At 49.9% G+C, this 15,516-nt stretch overlaps 6 protein-coding genes across 6 annotated transcripts; 1 reads left to right on the forward strand and 5 right to left on the reverse strand.

Moving 5' to 3' along the window:
* Nucleotides 1-845: 845 nt before the first annotated feature.
* On the reverse strand, nt 846-2,769 carry An16g07130 (uncharacterized protein; the record flags this gene model as incomplete). The annotated part of the gene is made up of 6 exons (XM_001397976.3): nt 846-869; nt 931-1,496; nt 1,570-2,215; nt 2,275-2,372; nt 2,478-2,518; nt 2,726-2,769. The coding sequence occupies 6 exons, from the start codon at nt 2,767-2,769 to the stop codon at nt 846-848; spliced, it is 1,419 nt and encodes a 472-aa protein (XP_001398013.1).
* A 1,588-nt stretch (nt 2,770-4,357) lies between these two features.
* An16g07140 (uncharacterized protein) lies at nt 4,358-5,437 on the forward strand (the record flags this gene model as incomplete). Its single annotated transcript, XM_001397977.3, has 1 exon — nt 4,358-5,437. The coding sequence occupies one exon, from the start codon at nt 4,358-4,360 to the stop codon at nt 5,435-5,437; it is 1,080 nt and encodes a 359-aa protein (XP_001398014.1).
* A 437-nt stretch (nt 5,438-5,874) lies between these two features.
* Nucleotides 5,875-8,048, reverse strand: An16g07150 (uncharacterized protein; the record flags this gene model as incomplete). The annotated part of the gene is made up of 5 exons (XM_001397978.3): nt 5,875-5,960; nt 6,028-7,484; nt 7,549-7,786; nt 7,874-7,942; nt 8,009-8,048. 5 exons carry the CDS (start codon nt 8,046-8,048, stop codon nt 5,875-5,877), a joined length of 1,890 nt encoding a protein of 629 aa, XP_001398015.1.
* Nucleotides 8,049-8,171: 123 nt separating this feature from the next.
* Nucleotides 8,172-9,404, reverse strand: An16g07160 (hypothetical protein; the record flags this gene model as incomplete). The annotated part of the gene is made up of 5 exons (XM_059745264.1): nt 8,172-8,473; nt 8,661-8,867; nt 9,132-9,165; nt 9,198-9,262; nt 9,311-9,404. The coding sequence occupies 5 exons, from the start codon at nt 9,402-9,404 to the stop codon at nt 8,172-8,174; spliced, it is 702 nt and encodes a 233-aa protein (XP_059606776.1).
* An 839-nt stretch (nt 9,405-10,243) lies between these two features.
* Nucleotides 10,244-12,815, reverse strand: An16g07170 (uncharacterized protein; the record flags this gene model as incomplete). The annotated part of the gene is given in 9 exon segments (XM_059745265.1): nt 10,244-10,635; nt 10,694-11,038; nt 11,095-11,161; nt 11,214-11,423; nt 11,528-11,920; nt 12,061-12,148; nt 12,306-12,415; nt 12,487-12,555; nt 12,768-12,815. Coding segments are annotated over 9 exon segments (1,722 nt in total).
* A 568-nt stretch (nt 12,816-13,383) lies between these two features.
* Nucleotides 13,384-15,016, reverse strand: An16g07180 (uncharacterized protein; the record flags this gene model as incomplete). Its single annotated transcript, XM_001397981.1, has 4 exons — nt 13,384-13,528; nt 13,593-14,044; nt 14,114-14,507; nt 14,556-15,016. The coding sequence occupies 4 exons, from the start codon at nt 15,014-15,016 to the stop codon at nt 13,384-13,386; spliced, it is 1,452 nt and encodes a 483-aa protein (XP_001398018.1).
* Between the last annotated feature and the right edge of the window lie 500 nt (nt 15,017-15,516).

Here is a 15,516-nt window from a genome sequence, read left to right on the forward strand (position 1 = left end):
ACATGTCTGTGTAACAGTTGTGTGGAAATTTTTGAATTCTTGGGGTTGTCTCCGGATTTTCGCCTACATACTTGGCATCGCTCACCCACTATATACTACTGACCTGCAGTGATAATGGGTACAATACAATAGTAACCAACTTCAATAACTAGATCACAATAATTATACCAGGCCTAGACTGATCAATGTTCTAGTAATGAATCCGAGTAGTACGCACTACCAATATGAATGAAATAACTACTACTAGCAACTAATTCTCAAACTTCCCATAGATTCAGTATCTACTCAGGGGCACTAAGCACTAAGGTAGCATCACCATCGAGTCCGGGCCATTTGAAGTCTTGCTCCACTAGCACCGGATGTGGATTCATCACGCCATAAGCAGTCAAATCGCCCGATGCCTCCCTAATAGCTAGCAGAGACCATGGCCTCGTTGCAGCGGCATATTAGTTGAACAGGCGTCGGGCAGCAAAATGGACCGGATATCCTCTGCAGGCTCCACGTTTGTCTTTCTCTATATCAAGTTCCCACTAAACGCCTCCCCAAAACAAGCACTGAACATCACAATGTTCCTTGAAACAGACAGAATAACACGGACATCTCGTCCCAGGGTGGAGATAGTAAGAAAGATGGGCTAAAGAGAAACGGAGGGACGACGAAGGACTTCACAACCAACTCCAACAGAAAACAGCACAAGAAATGGATGCTTAACCGGAACTGGCAACTTAATTTTGGATTTGCGACTGCTGCTGCTAGGAAACCTTAATTGTCTTATACCTGTCTCATCTTTGAATCACATAATGACATGTTTGTCCATTAGAAATTATGGCCACTTTGTCACATACTTACAACGCAGAGAAGACAAACAGCTGTGTACGCATCAGGGTCAGCATCATGGCCGCATATTATCGAAAGGCGGGGAAAACGTACGTTATTTGTAGCAGCAATTGCAATGCTATCCTCATAAGGATGCCAGCTCATGTGCAAGATCTTCTTGTTAAAGTCGATCTGATCCGCGTCGGTCTCCTTCTTCATGCGCCCGCCCACGCCAACGGGGCTGCCTGCTCTGGACCCATTCTTCTTTCCATTCGCACCCTTGTTCATCGGCGTTGGGACGCCAACCTTCTTCGCCTTGAAAGCAGACTTATCTGCCTGCAGTACGATCTCCGTCTCCTTGCTAGGGTCGGTGGGGTAGATCATGAAGTTGTTGTTGTAACTTCCAGTCATCACATTCTCTGCGTCGCCCGAGAAAACAACCTCGAACTTGTCGAAAATGCTGTCATTCTCATATGTGTCACACAAACGCGGTCGCAAGTGCTCGTGGATGGGGATCGTTTTGACGGGTTGCTTTTCCATGTTGACATCCCAGATCTTAACAGTCAAGTAATCCCTCGACACAATGTAGCGACCGTCGTGTGAAAACCGGACGTCGGAAATGGATGATATGATCTCTGAAAAGAAGGAACGGGAGGAGGCATCCTCTTCTTGCTCGAAGACTATTCAAACGAAACCATGTCAGAAGAGGGTGCCTTGCAGGCAAAAGGGGAATGATTGCAGAAGATAACATACGTTTGGAATGCTCGTCGCACAATGCTCGCTGCCGCATGTCGGCAAGCTTGATTGTGCCCTTGGAACTGGCGTACATGAACCAGTTGCAACTTTGCGGGTGAAACTCTGCAGCCGTGATGACTTCCGTGAGCTCCTCCATGTTCGCAGGTTTGATGTCCACAATGTTAAAGCTCTGATCCTGGATATTAAGGTTCCAGAGGTTGATCCGAAGATCGTCGCTGCTGATAAACGTCTCGCCGTCACTGTTGACGGAGATGCTGTTGATGTGGTATGCGTGCGCGTTAGCGTACGTCCGCCGAGGTACAGCCGCTACAACAGTGTCATGATGTGTCATGCGCGGCAGCTTCAACATCGAGGGATCCTTGAACGATGCACGGGGCGCACGGGGAGCCCCTCCACCACCGACACCCGCAGGAGTCAGCTCACTCGAGAGGTTGTTCTCTGCGACAACCTTCAATGACTTGTCAAAGACCTTCCAAAGCTTTATCGTCTTATCGTTGGTCGAGAGGAGGAAGTGGGAGGCGTTTGACCGTCTGCACCACTTGATTTTGTTGATCTTCTCTTCGATCTCCAAAGATTTTAAGTAGTCAAACTCCGGCTCGTGCGATTGGAATTCGGTGTGAAATTTATACTCGCAGGTTTTTTTCTGACAGACTGTTAGAAACGTCTGTCCTGAGGACACAAAGAAGGCGAGGGCATTGCTACCGTTTCGTTTCTCTCAAATAACACCACTCGTCCTCCCTTGTCACCCGTAGCTAGGTAGTTTCCGGTGTGGTCAAACTCGACGGTTGAGATGATATCCGCTGGTGAGCGAGCGAGCGAGCAATGTTAGTCGGCTCTGAACGGATATGGTGCGGGGTTGTCGAGCGGGAGCTCGATATTCAGGAATGAGAGGTGTTTGGACATACCTTCCGTGATATCTTCCACATCTCCCTTGTCACCAAAACATCTATATAATGATTAGCAAGAACCGGATATTGCGGGCATGCCATTTCCTCGAGAACAGGCGGGACACAAAAGAACCCCCACAATATGCCGACACCCGCCCGATTCTAACCCCAATATAGAAGAAAACACAACAAAGATCGAAATCCGGCGCATCCACAGTTAAAGAACTGGCATCACTGCAGCACAGACATGCAAGGGATCTACTCACTGGGTGAACTTCCAGGTAGGGGTACCTGGTTCCCTGTCTACCATTTTCTTTCGCAATCACCCTTTGTCGGGGTTATCTATCAGCGACCAAGAAAGAAAGGGTCTAGGGGCGCAAATCGAGAATCTCGTTTGCGACGGCTAAGGCGGGGTCTGCAGATAGCGGTCTCGTACTGCGAAGATTCGAGTTGGAGAAACTTTTTTTCACACGACTGTCTAATTTCGTTCGAAGCGAAAAGAGGAGGGGCAGCAGTGGGAATGACGGACAGGCGACGAGGAATCGAGATCGAAGTGAGTCCCAAGTGGAAACAAGGAAGGTCTGGAATATCCGACTAGGGAATGGCAGAGGCGGAGAGGGGGAGGAAGGAAGCAAGGCCGCAACGTCCGACAGCAACGTGAGAGGCGGAGAACCGGGGCTGAGTCACTTGCAGGCTGGAGAAGACGAATGATTGACAGCCAGGAGCTGATCAGGATAAGAAGAAGAGGAGGGTAAGATGAGTGGTGGGGTGGGAGAGAGGGATTTTGTTTTTGGTCTTTTTGGATTTTAACTTTGAAGTCGGGAACAGACACCCTTCTCTTCTTGAGGATTTAATAGTGGGTGTGTTTGTGTTAGTGTCTAATAATAATGGAAAACCCAAGGACAAGCACAGACCAGCCGTACTAAGAGACGACGGTCGGTTTGAAAGGGTAAAAAAGAAGAGGGGGAGAGGAGGGGGGAGGGGGAAAGAGTAGTCGAGGCGGGTAAAGTGGGAGGGAGAAGAGGATGACGATGATGGAGCGAGATGGAGGAGGAAGTGGTGGAGGAGAGAGAACGATGTGGTGGTGGTTGAGGTGAGGCGGTGGTTTGGCAAGACCCGTTCAATCGGTGGTGGGGAGCAAGTGGCTGCCCGTAAACCCACACGCTGCTTCAACCCAACTTAACTCCCTCACTCGCTGCCGGGCGCTGACATCAACCACTATCCCCTCCATTGCAACCATTGTTGTTTTTTTATCTACTTACTACCGGCAGCCATTGTAATATGCATGCCACCCTTCTCCGTGAAGAGTCTTCTTCAGGGTTGAAGAAAGGCTCCCGAAAACAATTCCATAATTAACCTGGTCTCCCCTCTCTTCAGGCATAAGATTGTCCTGGCGGTTGCCTTTCTGCTGATCCAGCATGAAGCTCGCCTAGCAAAGATATACTACTGACTGCTATTGAGGCCAACAAAGGTTTGAGGGGCTCACTGGTAGTTGGATCTGGTTTGAACCATATACACTGCAGCCAGAAATGGGACATATATTTTCACATTGAGGAATTAATCGTTCTAAGCTCGGCCTCTGCCACTCATTTTTCTTACAAGATCTGGTCTCCAACGAAGCCGTCGCAGCTTCATGGTGCCGCGTTGCCTGGAATTTCAGGACGCACTCCCGCACCTTTCTGGCCTGAGGTTCTTCACATGCACGACTTCCTACTGATCCCGACTCCCTTGGGCCGAACACTAATCATGGTCACCCGGAATATCGACGAGAAAACTAGCCTCTCCTATTTTTCCTTGTTCTGCTCGATCTAGAATTTCTTTCGAGTTATCCGCATTCCTCTTTCTGTTGTTGGCGACCTAGGACCTACTGGCAGTAGCACTGACTCTCCCCGCCCGCCATGTCCGACAAGAAGAAGCGGGGCAGTGACGACAAGATCGCAAACACTCACCGCAACGAGGCCAATTCCTCCCCAAGTACCAATGAACGCCCGGAAAGTCCTTCTCTAGCTACTCGAATCCAAAACTCAGCTTCGGGCCTTGCAAAGAATGTTTTTTCCGCTCCTGGCTCGTCCGCAGATTCCGCTCAACTGCTGGCTGGCAGCAGTAAGGCCGGCCACTCATCGTCACACTCGGCGCTAGCAGCAGCCCAGCATTACACAGAAAGTTCTACTACTTCTGCCTCTCCCTCGACTGGGAATTCTTCACTACCTGCCCCTGCTGAAGCATTTCGCTCAGCTACCACCGTGCAACAGGGAGGGTTCCAGCTCCCTCCACTCTCGGAAGATGAATTCCAACGCACTTACGGCGCGGAATCCCTGGTCGGAAACAATGACAGCTTCATTGCAGGTCTAAACGCGGACGAATCTACGGGCAAAGGGAAAGGGAAAGGGAGAGATACTGCAACGGATTTGCTCTCCGGCGACTATACTAATCCAGTTTCAACCGAACAAAGGTTCCAACCCGACCGACCCTCTCTCCTCCCATCCGACGGTGACGCAGTCGTATCCCTCCTCTCTGATCAGAGCTTCGATCCCGAATTCCCTCCCACGGCCGACGAGCCCGCCGACATAGTCGAAACAGAGCTGCTTCCAATGCAACTCACACCCGAAGAAAAGGAAATGATCGAGTCCTTCCGTCGTCTTACACCCCCAACATCGTCCACAGCGCTGCCCTCACACGACAATAATACATTGACATCCCACAGTCTGGTCCCAGACATTGGCGAATTCCTAGACACCGTTCCATCACAAGGCCATTCAGACGTAGCCACCCTGCGGGAAACCGTCCTGACCGGTCTCCCGGGCGCAGCGGACTGGCTTAGTGTCGAGGACCGATACCATGACGAGGTCTGGGGCTACCTTCGCCCTACGCTAGAGGCTGCGGCCAAGGAAATGGAATCCAATAAGGACTCCGGAAGCACGGAAGAGGGGCCTGCCGTGCGACGTCTGAAGATGATCTTGAGGCACATGCAGCAATGACCCGGACTTGCCGAGGACTCGGCTTACTCATATTGTTCAATTGTATTATAATGATCGGATAATTGGATCACTGAAGCTAGGATACATTTACATCATTGTTTCTTTCTTCGCTGGTTTCGGATATGTACTGTTCATTACTGGTGTCGTTGCAGCTGTCTATTGTTTGCTGCTATTTTTACCTTTAAGTCTTACATATCTGGCAGCGACTATGTCTAAGAACAATTGACTAGGATTGTATCTTACATACTAGACACATAGTGACTCCGGATAAAAGAGCCTACTCATCATCACCAAGGACGTGGACATGAACATGCTCGACAAAACAAACAGGTAAATAGATAAAGAAAATGGGTATGTGATCTCTTCCTGGTTACTTTCTCTTCTCCAACGTATATGTCTCCGATTCTAAATTTTCACGGGGTTTTTACAGCTCTAGGCTAAGGGGTCTGGCCCTTGACACGGCCGATCACAATGTGACCAGCGTACTTGGGGATGACCTCGTCGTCGTGGAGCATTGCGAACTCTGTGATTGGGGATTGAAGTTAGTATATATATATTCTGGAGATGAGACAAAGTTGGGGAAGACATACCTTCTGTGGCATCGCGGCCCATGAAGTTGAAGAGAGCGTTAGCTCCACCAGGGTGCTCATCGAGCCAGTTGGTCACGTCCAGCACGACACCCTTGACGACAATCCACAGGTCGTCCTTCTTGTTGTGCTTGGCGATCTCCTCCATGGAGTATTCCTTCTCGGGAATGCTGAACTTGGCGGGCTCCTTGGGCTTGGCTGTCTCAGCGGCACCGGCAGGGGTGGCTGCCGACTTGGCGCCCTGGGCCGCGGCAGCTGGGGTTCCAGCACCGGCGGCGATCTGGCCACCAGCGGCGCCGGAGCCGCCCCATTCAACGGAGATCTTGCCGGGGGTTGACGGGTCGATGTGCAGGGAGATCTGGCCCAGTCGCTGGGCGGCCGTGGAGGCACCGCCGGAAAGCAGCTTCTGGAAGAGGTACTGGCTAGCGCTGTCACCCGCAACGCGACCGTATACGACACAACCCAGCAGAGAAGAACCACCCAGACGGTTAGCACCGTGGACACCACCAGCCAGCTCACCACAAGCGTAGAGGCCGTCGAAGGCTTCCTTCTCGGAGTTGAGAACCTGGGCGTGCTCGTTGATCTCAATACCACCCATGGTGAAGTGCAGAACAGGCTCCATCAGAGCCACGTGGAAGTCGTCATCGATGCTGAAGGGCAGGTTGTGAAAGAAACGCTTGTTCCAAGGGTCCTTCTTCTTGCCCTCGGCGATCAGGTTGTAGTCGTCGAAAGTCTTCTTGAGGGCTGCCTCGCCGCAACCGATCTCCTTGGCGAGCTCCTTGCCGGTCATCTTCTTCATCAGACCACGGCCAGAGTAGTGGCGGGTGTGGAAGTCCAGGACATTGGATGCCTTGCTGTTGAGGATGAGACGGATGGGCCACTTGCCCTTCTCCTTCTCCTTCCACATCTGTCCCGAGACGTAGTCACGGTGGCCCAGTTCATCCGAGAACCGCTGGCCGTCCGAGTTGAGAAGGAGACCACCCTCACCACGCAGGGCTTCAGCAGCCAGGAACTTGAATTTGGCGGTCGGGTCCTTAGGGTCGACGAGACCTGTGGGGTGCACCTGAACCTTGTCCATGTCGATGCCGTTGGCACCGATCTCCATCAGCATCTTCTGACCATCACCAGTGGCGTGAGTGCCGTTGGTGCTGGACAGACCGAAGGTGTCGGGGCGGTGCTGCTTCAGGAGAGAGCCATCGCCGAAGTCAGCAGCGTAACCACCAGTGGCCAGAACGACCACACCATCAGCAGTATGCGTCTCGCCATCGTACTCGTACGTAACTCCCGTCACATTGTTTCCGGACTTGTTGATGGAGGTCACACGAGCCTTCTTGATGATCTGAACACGGTCGGGCTCAGACTCGGTGAGCTCTTCTAACCGTTGCATGAGGGCGTATGTGATGGCCATTCCAGGGAACTTGGCATCGTGGCCACGATGCGTACGGGGCTGGGAGTGACCGCTGCACGAATTAGCATAAGGTTGCGCGACAGACGCTGTAGTGACATTTAAAGCGCAATGCTTACCCTAGCCGGGAAACAAGGGTGAGATCGAGGTTGAAAACATCCTGCAACCACTCGACGGCAGCAGCGGACTTGTATGTGAGGACCTTGATCAGCTCGGGACGAGCCTTGTCTCTAGCAGATTTGAGGGTATCATCGTAAAATTGCTTGACGCTGTCGGCGATGCCCAAGTCGACCTGGGTACGCGTCAGGGCACCGTTGATGCCGGAAGTGGCCTTGGTGGAGTTGCCACCGAAGAAGGCTGTCTGGAGTTAGTTTCCAGACGATAATACCGAACGATAATGATGCGACTGCAATTATCGCCGGGAGCTACGGCTTGTCGACATACCCTGCTTGTCTAGAACGAGAACATTTCCACCGTTAAGGTAGACGGTGTGGGCGGCACTAAGCCCGGACACTGAGAGACGAGACAATGGTCAGCAATGCGGGGAAAGCTGTTTCCTGGCGGTGAAGATCAACTCACGTCCACCGCCAACAACGATTACTCTAGGGGCGGTTGCCATCGTGTGGGAGGAAGATGTAGAGGGAAGGGAGACAAGGATGAGAAGAGAAATTCAAAGATGAATGGGGGAGAGATGAGAAGAGGAGATTAAAGGGTCAAAAAGCAGGTAGGAACAAGTAGATCTTTAAGCACCAGGAGATCCGGGGGAAGAAGAGTAGAGCCAGGCATTCAGAAGCCGACGGGGGAGAGACTCACTCACTCGGCCGAGGCTCATTTCTTCCCCATTCAATTCATTCAACTCGGGTATGTACCGTACGATTACCGTTCTATGACCCCCTCCTCCCTCCTCTCCCTTTTCCGGTCCGGTATCTTCTCTTCTACTTTTTGAGGGGATCAACGAATGTTCAGCCTGTCTTAAGTGGATTCGATGGGTCCTTCTTTTGTCTGTCTCTGGCCTGTGCTTCTTGACTGACTGAATGACGGGTTCTACTTAGTATAGGTACTACAGTCGAGTTATCAATAGGCAGTAGACATTCAAAAATCACTCCCCTGTCGTTGACAGAATACTAGTGAGTTTCCAGCAGACCAGGGGTCCATCACATGCAGAGCGTCACCAGGAGCTGCAAGCTGACCCTGCGGTTCCTTCCCATGACATATTATACTACAAGCATACCTGAGGGCAAGAGAGAGACTCCCAGGCTTTCACATGCCTGGAAACCCCAGCAGCAGCCTTTCAGCAAATGAAATCGTAGGCTTAAGTCAGCGCGGCACGTCATGCTCTTCGATTTAAACTCTGTCCCCGGATTCAGATTCGTCTCAATTTTGGGGTTACCTAGATGATCGGGATGTCTGCTCCATCTAGATTTCATGAATGAGATGTCTATTTAGTGAAGTGAAGGTAGCTTTTCATCTGAAGCTTAGATAGTACCTGGAACTGGTTGATCTCACATTATATATATATACATTCACTACAACAACAAACACAAACACTATCAATAAGAACTATCATAATTAGTATTCAATACACCTTATTTAAGTATCCGAATTACCCCATACATACATACACACAAAGACAGGGACCTTGAAGAATGGCAACAAAACTTCAATACATCCAATACCCCCCCCCCAGGCCTCGATCACTTACCTCGGACCGAGACCCCATCATCATCACCGATCACCTTGAACAAAATCAGCCCATACCTCAACTCACTACAACGCCACTAACTAAATTAAATCCTTGAAGACACACATTCAAAACGTCAACAACAAACCATACTGAAAACAATAAAGCCCCAGCATACAATACATAAATACAAAACGTACATACCAAATCCCCCCAACAACCGATCCTTCCCACGTCACCTGACCCCGGCAATTGACCACCACCTGAAAACAAAGCATTCCCACCAATTAGCATGCCGTGATTGAATTCCGACTCTCACTAATGACGTAAAGCGGTCGTTTAATGAACTTTCCTTTTCGGGAAGGTTCGATTGCCGCCGCCCTTTCATCCATTCATTATCTAGGAGTCTGCACTCACTAGTCACTACCTTCTGCAGAATAAATGACGCCGCATTTTGTTTGCTGTCTACCGCCTAAATAAATTAGATCTAAGATTCGTTTTCTTAGCGTCGTATCGATGTATGTATGGACCTGGTCAGTACGGGGTTGACGGTGATGACGGACGGGCGAGAGAGAGTGAAGAGTTCGGGAAAAGATAGCCCGAGAGATTCAGTAGCTCTGAGCTTGAATACTCTCGGAGTTATTGGCAACTAGATACACCGAAGGAATGGATTTTCGGGTTTGCTTTTGCGCAGAGAGGAAGATGGATTATGTATTCTCAGATGGTCTTGTCAATTTCATTGGTGCAGTGTAACTATTAGTGTGGAATTGTATTAGTAGCCATTCACAGCAATCTAGACATACTGCCCCGAAGAAAGCGGAAATCCGCAACACAATCTGTCCATATCCTGTCCAATTACCTGTTTCACATACTGTGTTTTTCTCAACTAGCAGACACCTCTGCTGTCCCTTCATTATGCACGCCATTCGGGTTCTCAAGCTTCGCCTTGTAATGCGCTACCACGCGATCTGCAGCCGTAATCGCCAGCCCTCCAACTGTTCGCGATTTGGCAATCTCAGAGACACTGACCTCGAGATTCATGTTCCGCAGTACCCAGCTCTTAATCTCGAGTGAAGCAAGGGAATCAATCGGCATCTCCCTTTCCTGTGTCTCGTCGAGATTTTGACATCCGATTAGAGACGAGGAAACTGCACATGGCACCCTGCAGCCTCATGCTCGCATATAATCTCCTTATCACTTTCCGGTACGCCTGCGTTTCGAGAAGAAAACACTAGGTGACGCGCCCCTCTCTCTATCATCAATATGGACACTGCTCGCCCCAATCTTCCGAGCCCACCAACCAGAAGATAGGATGCATTCGGCTGGAATGACACCAACCTCTTTATTATCGAGTTTGATAACTGACAAGAGCCATCAGGCATTCTTTAAATTTATCTTTCCAATAGGGTTGCCTTGCTGCATATACCGGAAGGCTTCTGCTATGTCGTGCGCTTCGAACAGTGTGACCGGGCGAATGGGAATGATATTGCCCTGATTGTACAATTCCGTGATTCTTTTGATTACACTGGCCGTAGCATTAGCCGGAAAAGATTTAACAAAGGTTTGATGGTCGGAATACTGACCTGTCATATATCATCACATTATCCAGATATATCTGGAAGAGGCCCATACCAAAGAAAGCGATTTTGAATGAATGACTATAGAGTGAGCATGTCGTTGAGAAGAAAGTTCCACTTCCCCGGTTCAATAATCTTCCCAAATGGGGCAACGCACGCCCACGAGGCATGCAGCAGGGGCCCAGCAAGCGAGTTCGAAACAATATCTGCGCCACGGCCGCCCGTTGCTTCCATCAAGGGACTGCAGAAAGCTTGTACTCCTAGAATCGAATATATGAGAAGAGGGGGTGCCCATATCATGCACGAGATAGTCTCCTTTCAATTGAGTCCCAACGGTTGCATACATCGGTTCTCATTAGTGAGGAAGTATCAGGGGGCAATCCTTATTGCCTCACATACTTTGGCACCGTGCATCTTGCATATTTGAACAGCGGCTAGACCGACACCCCCACATGCAGAGTGAATGAGGGCAGTCTATGTACTATTATCAGGTAGTTGTATAACCCAGGATAAAGTCAGGTCATACCTGGTCCTTCTGTACATGTCCGACGTGATCCAGCGAGTAGATTGCTGTCAAGTACGCCAGCGCCATGCCTGCTGCATCTCTTATCAAAGACCTGCTGAAAAGCTTTCTACAGTGTTTCTGATCGACCACAAAATGGTTACGAAGGACTCCAGGACTCACTACTGACACTTCATCGCTTGCCACGAGGTTGCTGACATGCTTGCCAACTCGCTGAACGGATCCTCATTCCTCTAGGTCCAGCTCATTTGTGCTTCCAACATATCTCAAAGCGACCAGGACATCCTATAACTGTTAATTATATGCCGGGTTTGTACACGCTGAGGAGCACAAACTCTGTAGAGTAAATAGACTAAACCAACATACTGAAGATGAACATCAACCTCATCATCATGCAGGCCCACTTCACAAGATTCCAACCACTTCAGACGGTCAAGCAGACCAGCTTTGCCAACATGTATCTTCTTGAGAGTATATCCCTTCAACTCTGGAATGTTCTGACCATCAAGAGGCCAATAGCATCGGCTAGTGTATATGGTATCATCATGGAAGGCAAACTCGCGATCTAGATACTGATGTGCCGCCTCTTGGGACCGTAATATCTTTTCAACAACTCTCTTAATCGCATCTGCAGCATCTTGCTCAAATGGATCGACCTTGAGTATGCTTATATTAATGATCAGCTCTTGCGTCACTGATCGCACAAGACCCTGTGTCAGACAAAAGTTTGGGTCTTCACAAGTGACTTGCGTACTCTCTGTAACCCATTCCTTGTCACACTGGCTGATCTATGCTAGAGACTCCCTCAAAGCTTGGAAATTATTCTCTGTCAACTGAAAAGGAGCGGGACCTCCTGGTCACGCAAGAATATAATGCACTTCTTATCAGTAGACGGATCAGCCAGGGTAGTTAGTCCCTTTCCACCATATATCCTAGGTCTGTAAGCTTAGAACGAACAGTATTCGCCCAGACACCTGGAGACTGCCGGTCGGCAATCAGCAATGAAATAGATGACTTGATTGTTGAGCTGGGCATAAGCCCCGTGATCTTGGTTGCTGAAGATTGGTAAGGCGCATCAAAGTCATATCGTATTACCTCAATCCCAGTGAAGCCAGTACTCTGTAGATCTGGTGTATCTCTGGGCCAATGTAAGGCCCGTCGCGCCGTTTGTCCTTCCTACCTGCCCACCTCGTAGGTAACGCTCCCTGTCAACATGAGTCAGAAGATGCACATATGCATACGATAACCTGTCAACGCACTAATAAGCAGACTCAACCGGAATATCGCGTTTATCCAACCAGCCGGCGGAGAGACATGGCTCAGCAGGCCCCCCTCGAACCGGAGGCTGCGAAGATATGCAACCTACTTTGTTATGTAGGCGTGTGTACAGAGCCAGGTTGACCACGCATGGACTCAAACCATAATGCAGCTTTTCCGCGGCTCTTTATTATTGTGCTATGCCATGTTTGGTAGAAGTTAGCTTTGTAGGTACTCAAAGAATGTAATTGTAGCTTATTTTAGCAACTGTATGTAATATTGGCCATAGAGAATACTCACTTTATACTCCGACTGATGGCCAAGGGTGACGTTCACATCGTTCTTCATATGCACACAACATGGAGCGGCCTGCGAAATCCCCATTAATCAAAGACAGATGGATCAGTATGGTCAGCAAATACAGAAGATGAGAGGTCCGTCATCCTCGAAGTGTTCCACTATCCCATTCGACGCTGTATTTGTCAGTGTTTGGCTTCTGAGATTTTGTTAATGGAGAACAAGTTGAATTTGAGGTTCACAAAACAAACCTCTTGGCAGTACGTGGCACATGGTCAAAAGCCCACCCAGGTAGTATTTGTGCGACTTATTGGTGGCCTCATATAGCAGTTCAACCAGGGAATTTATTTGCCTGTTAAGGGATAAGTTTGTATATCTGAGAGGTATATATGAGTGAGAGTATGTGGGCACTAGTGATCTTTGCAGTGGCAACGGCGGCCATGTCAATAGAGTATGACATCTAAGAGAATTATTCAAAATTGGGTAGATGTGGTTGAAGGTATAAAACTCAAGGACTTTTCATTTCCCATGTAATGCCTTCAAGGCAGCAAATACCATAATGTCTTACATGCTAGCTTAAAATCAATTTTGCACGTAGATGAATGCTCCACAATTTCAATTAATCCATCCACGTCACACTCTTGGTAACCAAGAATTCCTCCAGTCCCTGGGATGCATTGAACCGTCCCCAACCACTGTTCTTGACTCCACCGTGCGGCAGGACAGCTTCGTCGTGAATGGTCATACTGTTGATGTGGACAGCACTGCAAAATATCAGTTACTTCCTCTACCCTCAAGAGACAGACACATAGAGGAGTGATGGCTTACCCTGACTGGATCTTGCGTGCCATCGCCAGGCCCTTTCGCAGATCCTCGGTGAAGACGGCCGCGGACAAACCATAGCCACTACTATTGGCGATCTTGATTGCCTCTTCATCGCTCTCAACAATCATGCATGCTGCCAAGGAGGCAAAGGCCTCTTCTTGCCAAGCGTTCATCTTTTCATTGACGCCGCCGAGGAGCACAGGCGCCATCCGAACACCATTGTCTGACTGAGCGGACTCCTCGTCTACCGATCCGTGGATCAAGTGCGCCCCACCTGCCAATGCATCCTTGACGAGCTTGTTAACTCGTGCTTTTGAAGCCATGTTCACCAAAGTCGGAGGCTGAGACGCAGGGTCCACGCCGGAGGTGAGTGCTTCCTTAAGCGCCTCAATGAAGACGGGTGCAATGGAGGAGTGAACAAGAATGCGATCAGTTGCCATGCAGATTTGGCCAGACTATCCAATATCAGTCATCAAAACCGAGAATAAGGCGGCAAAGAAAGACCGTGAAAGCGAGTCACCTACGTTCAGATAAGCGCCCCCAACTACTCCCTTCACAGCCGTTTTGATATCAGCGTCCGCACATACGATGGCGCTGTTCTTGCCTCCCAATTCCATCAAGCATGGCTTGAGGTTCTGGCCACAAGCGCCCGCGATCTTTCTGCCAACGGCCGTACTGCCTGTGAAGTTAATCTTGCGCACGGCTGGGTGCTCAATCATAGCGTTAACCACTTCGGGGGCATCCTGGGGTCGACACGACACCAGGTTCAGACAACCAGCAGGTAGACCTGCATCGTGGAAAGCTCGCGCAAGTGCCCAGTACGAGCAAGGAGAGAGCTCAGAGGATTTCAGGATAGTTGTGTTGCCCGCCGCAAGTGCACAGGCTGCAGAACGGACCCCAAAAACATATGGAGCATTCCTGCTAAGTCAGTCGCCAATTCACATGTATGCATGGTTTCGGACATACCAGGGCACAATCCCGAGGATCACCCCCATAGGCTCCTTGTAGATCATGGCACTTTGCCCCTCCTCTTCGACAACGGGGACGCTGCCACAAATGGAAGTGATGCGCCCCGCGATATCCCTCAGCATGCGGATCCCGAGTGGAACGATGAAATGCTGTGACGCACCCACATCTGCACCCATCTCAGTTCGCATATATTCGGCATTCTGCTCGAGGCGGCTCTCCAAAATGTCGGCTGCCTTCAACAGGATATCACGCCGAACTGTGGGTTTTGTTTGCGACCAGGAAGGGAAAGCTGCCTCTGCGGCCTCAACTGCGCGGATTGCATCTTGAGCCGAGGCTGATGCTGTTGTCCAACAGGTCTGGTTGGTGTATGGGCTAATGACGTCGAAGGTAGAGCCCGTGCATTCCTCTTGACCGTTGATGATCAAAGGGATCACCGGAGGGCGGGGAGGTGCAGTCATGGTTGGTTCTGTAAAAGTATGGGCGCGGGTAGAAACAAACGATAGTATGTGTTCACGAACGAAACACTCAGGCAATAGGGGTATCTCGCCAGGGGTTATCAATCGGAATTAATAGGCAAGACGTAAATTCAGGGACTGAACCATAATCGAAGACCCTGCATCTGGTGGGAGTCGGCCGAGGAGTCAATTGATTACACAAACAAAGCCAACTATCCAAACATGACCCCACCTTTCCAGCTCGGCGGGGGGTTAGTCTCCCTCCAGCCACGTGTGAGCTGTCTGAGGATTGATCCCAGGATCAATGCATTCTCCCTAAAGTCAAAATCACTATCCTATACACAAGTGAAACTCGCTACGTTGAGGGCGTGCCACCATTTCCACTGATGGTGAAGGACATAAAACTTGGAAGGAGACCGATTTCCAGACAGGGGTTATACTTTACGGTCTCATGCCACGGCAAGTTCAAATTCACTAGTTACTACTACTAGCTACTCCATACT

This window comes from Aspergillus niger (genome assembly GCF_000002855.4).
Source record: "Aspergillus niger supercontig An16".
In the NCBI taxonomy this organism is placed as follows: domain Eukaryota; kingdom Fungi; phylum Ascomycota; class Eurotiomycetes; order Eurotiales; family Aspergillaceae; genus Aspergillus; species Aspergillus niger.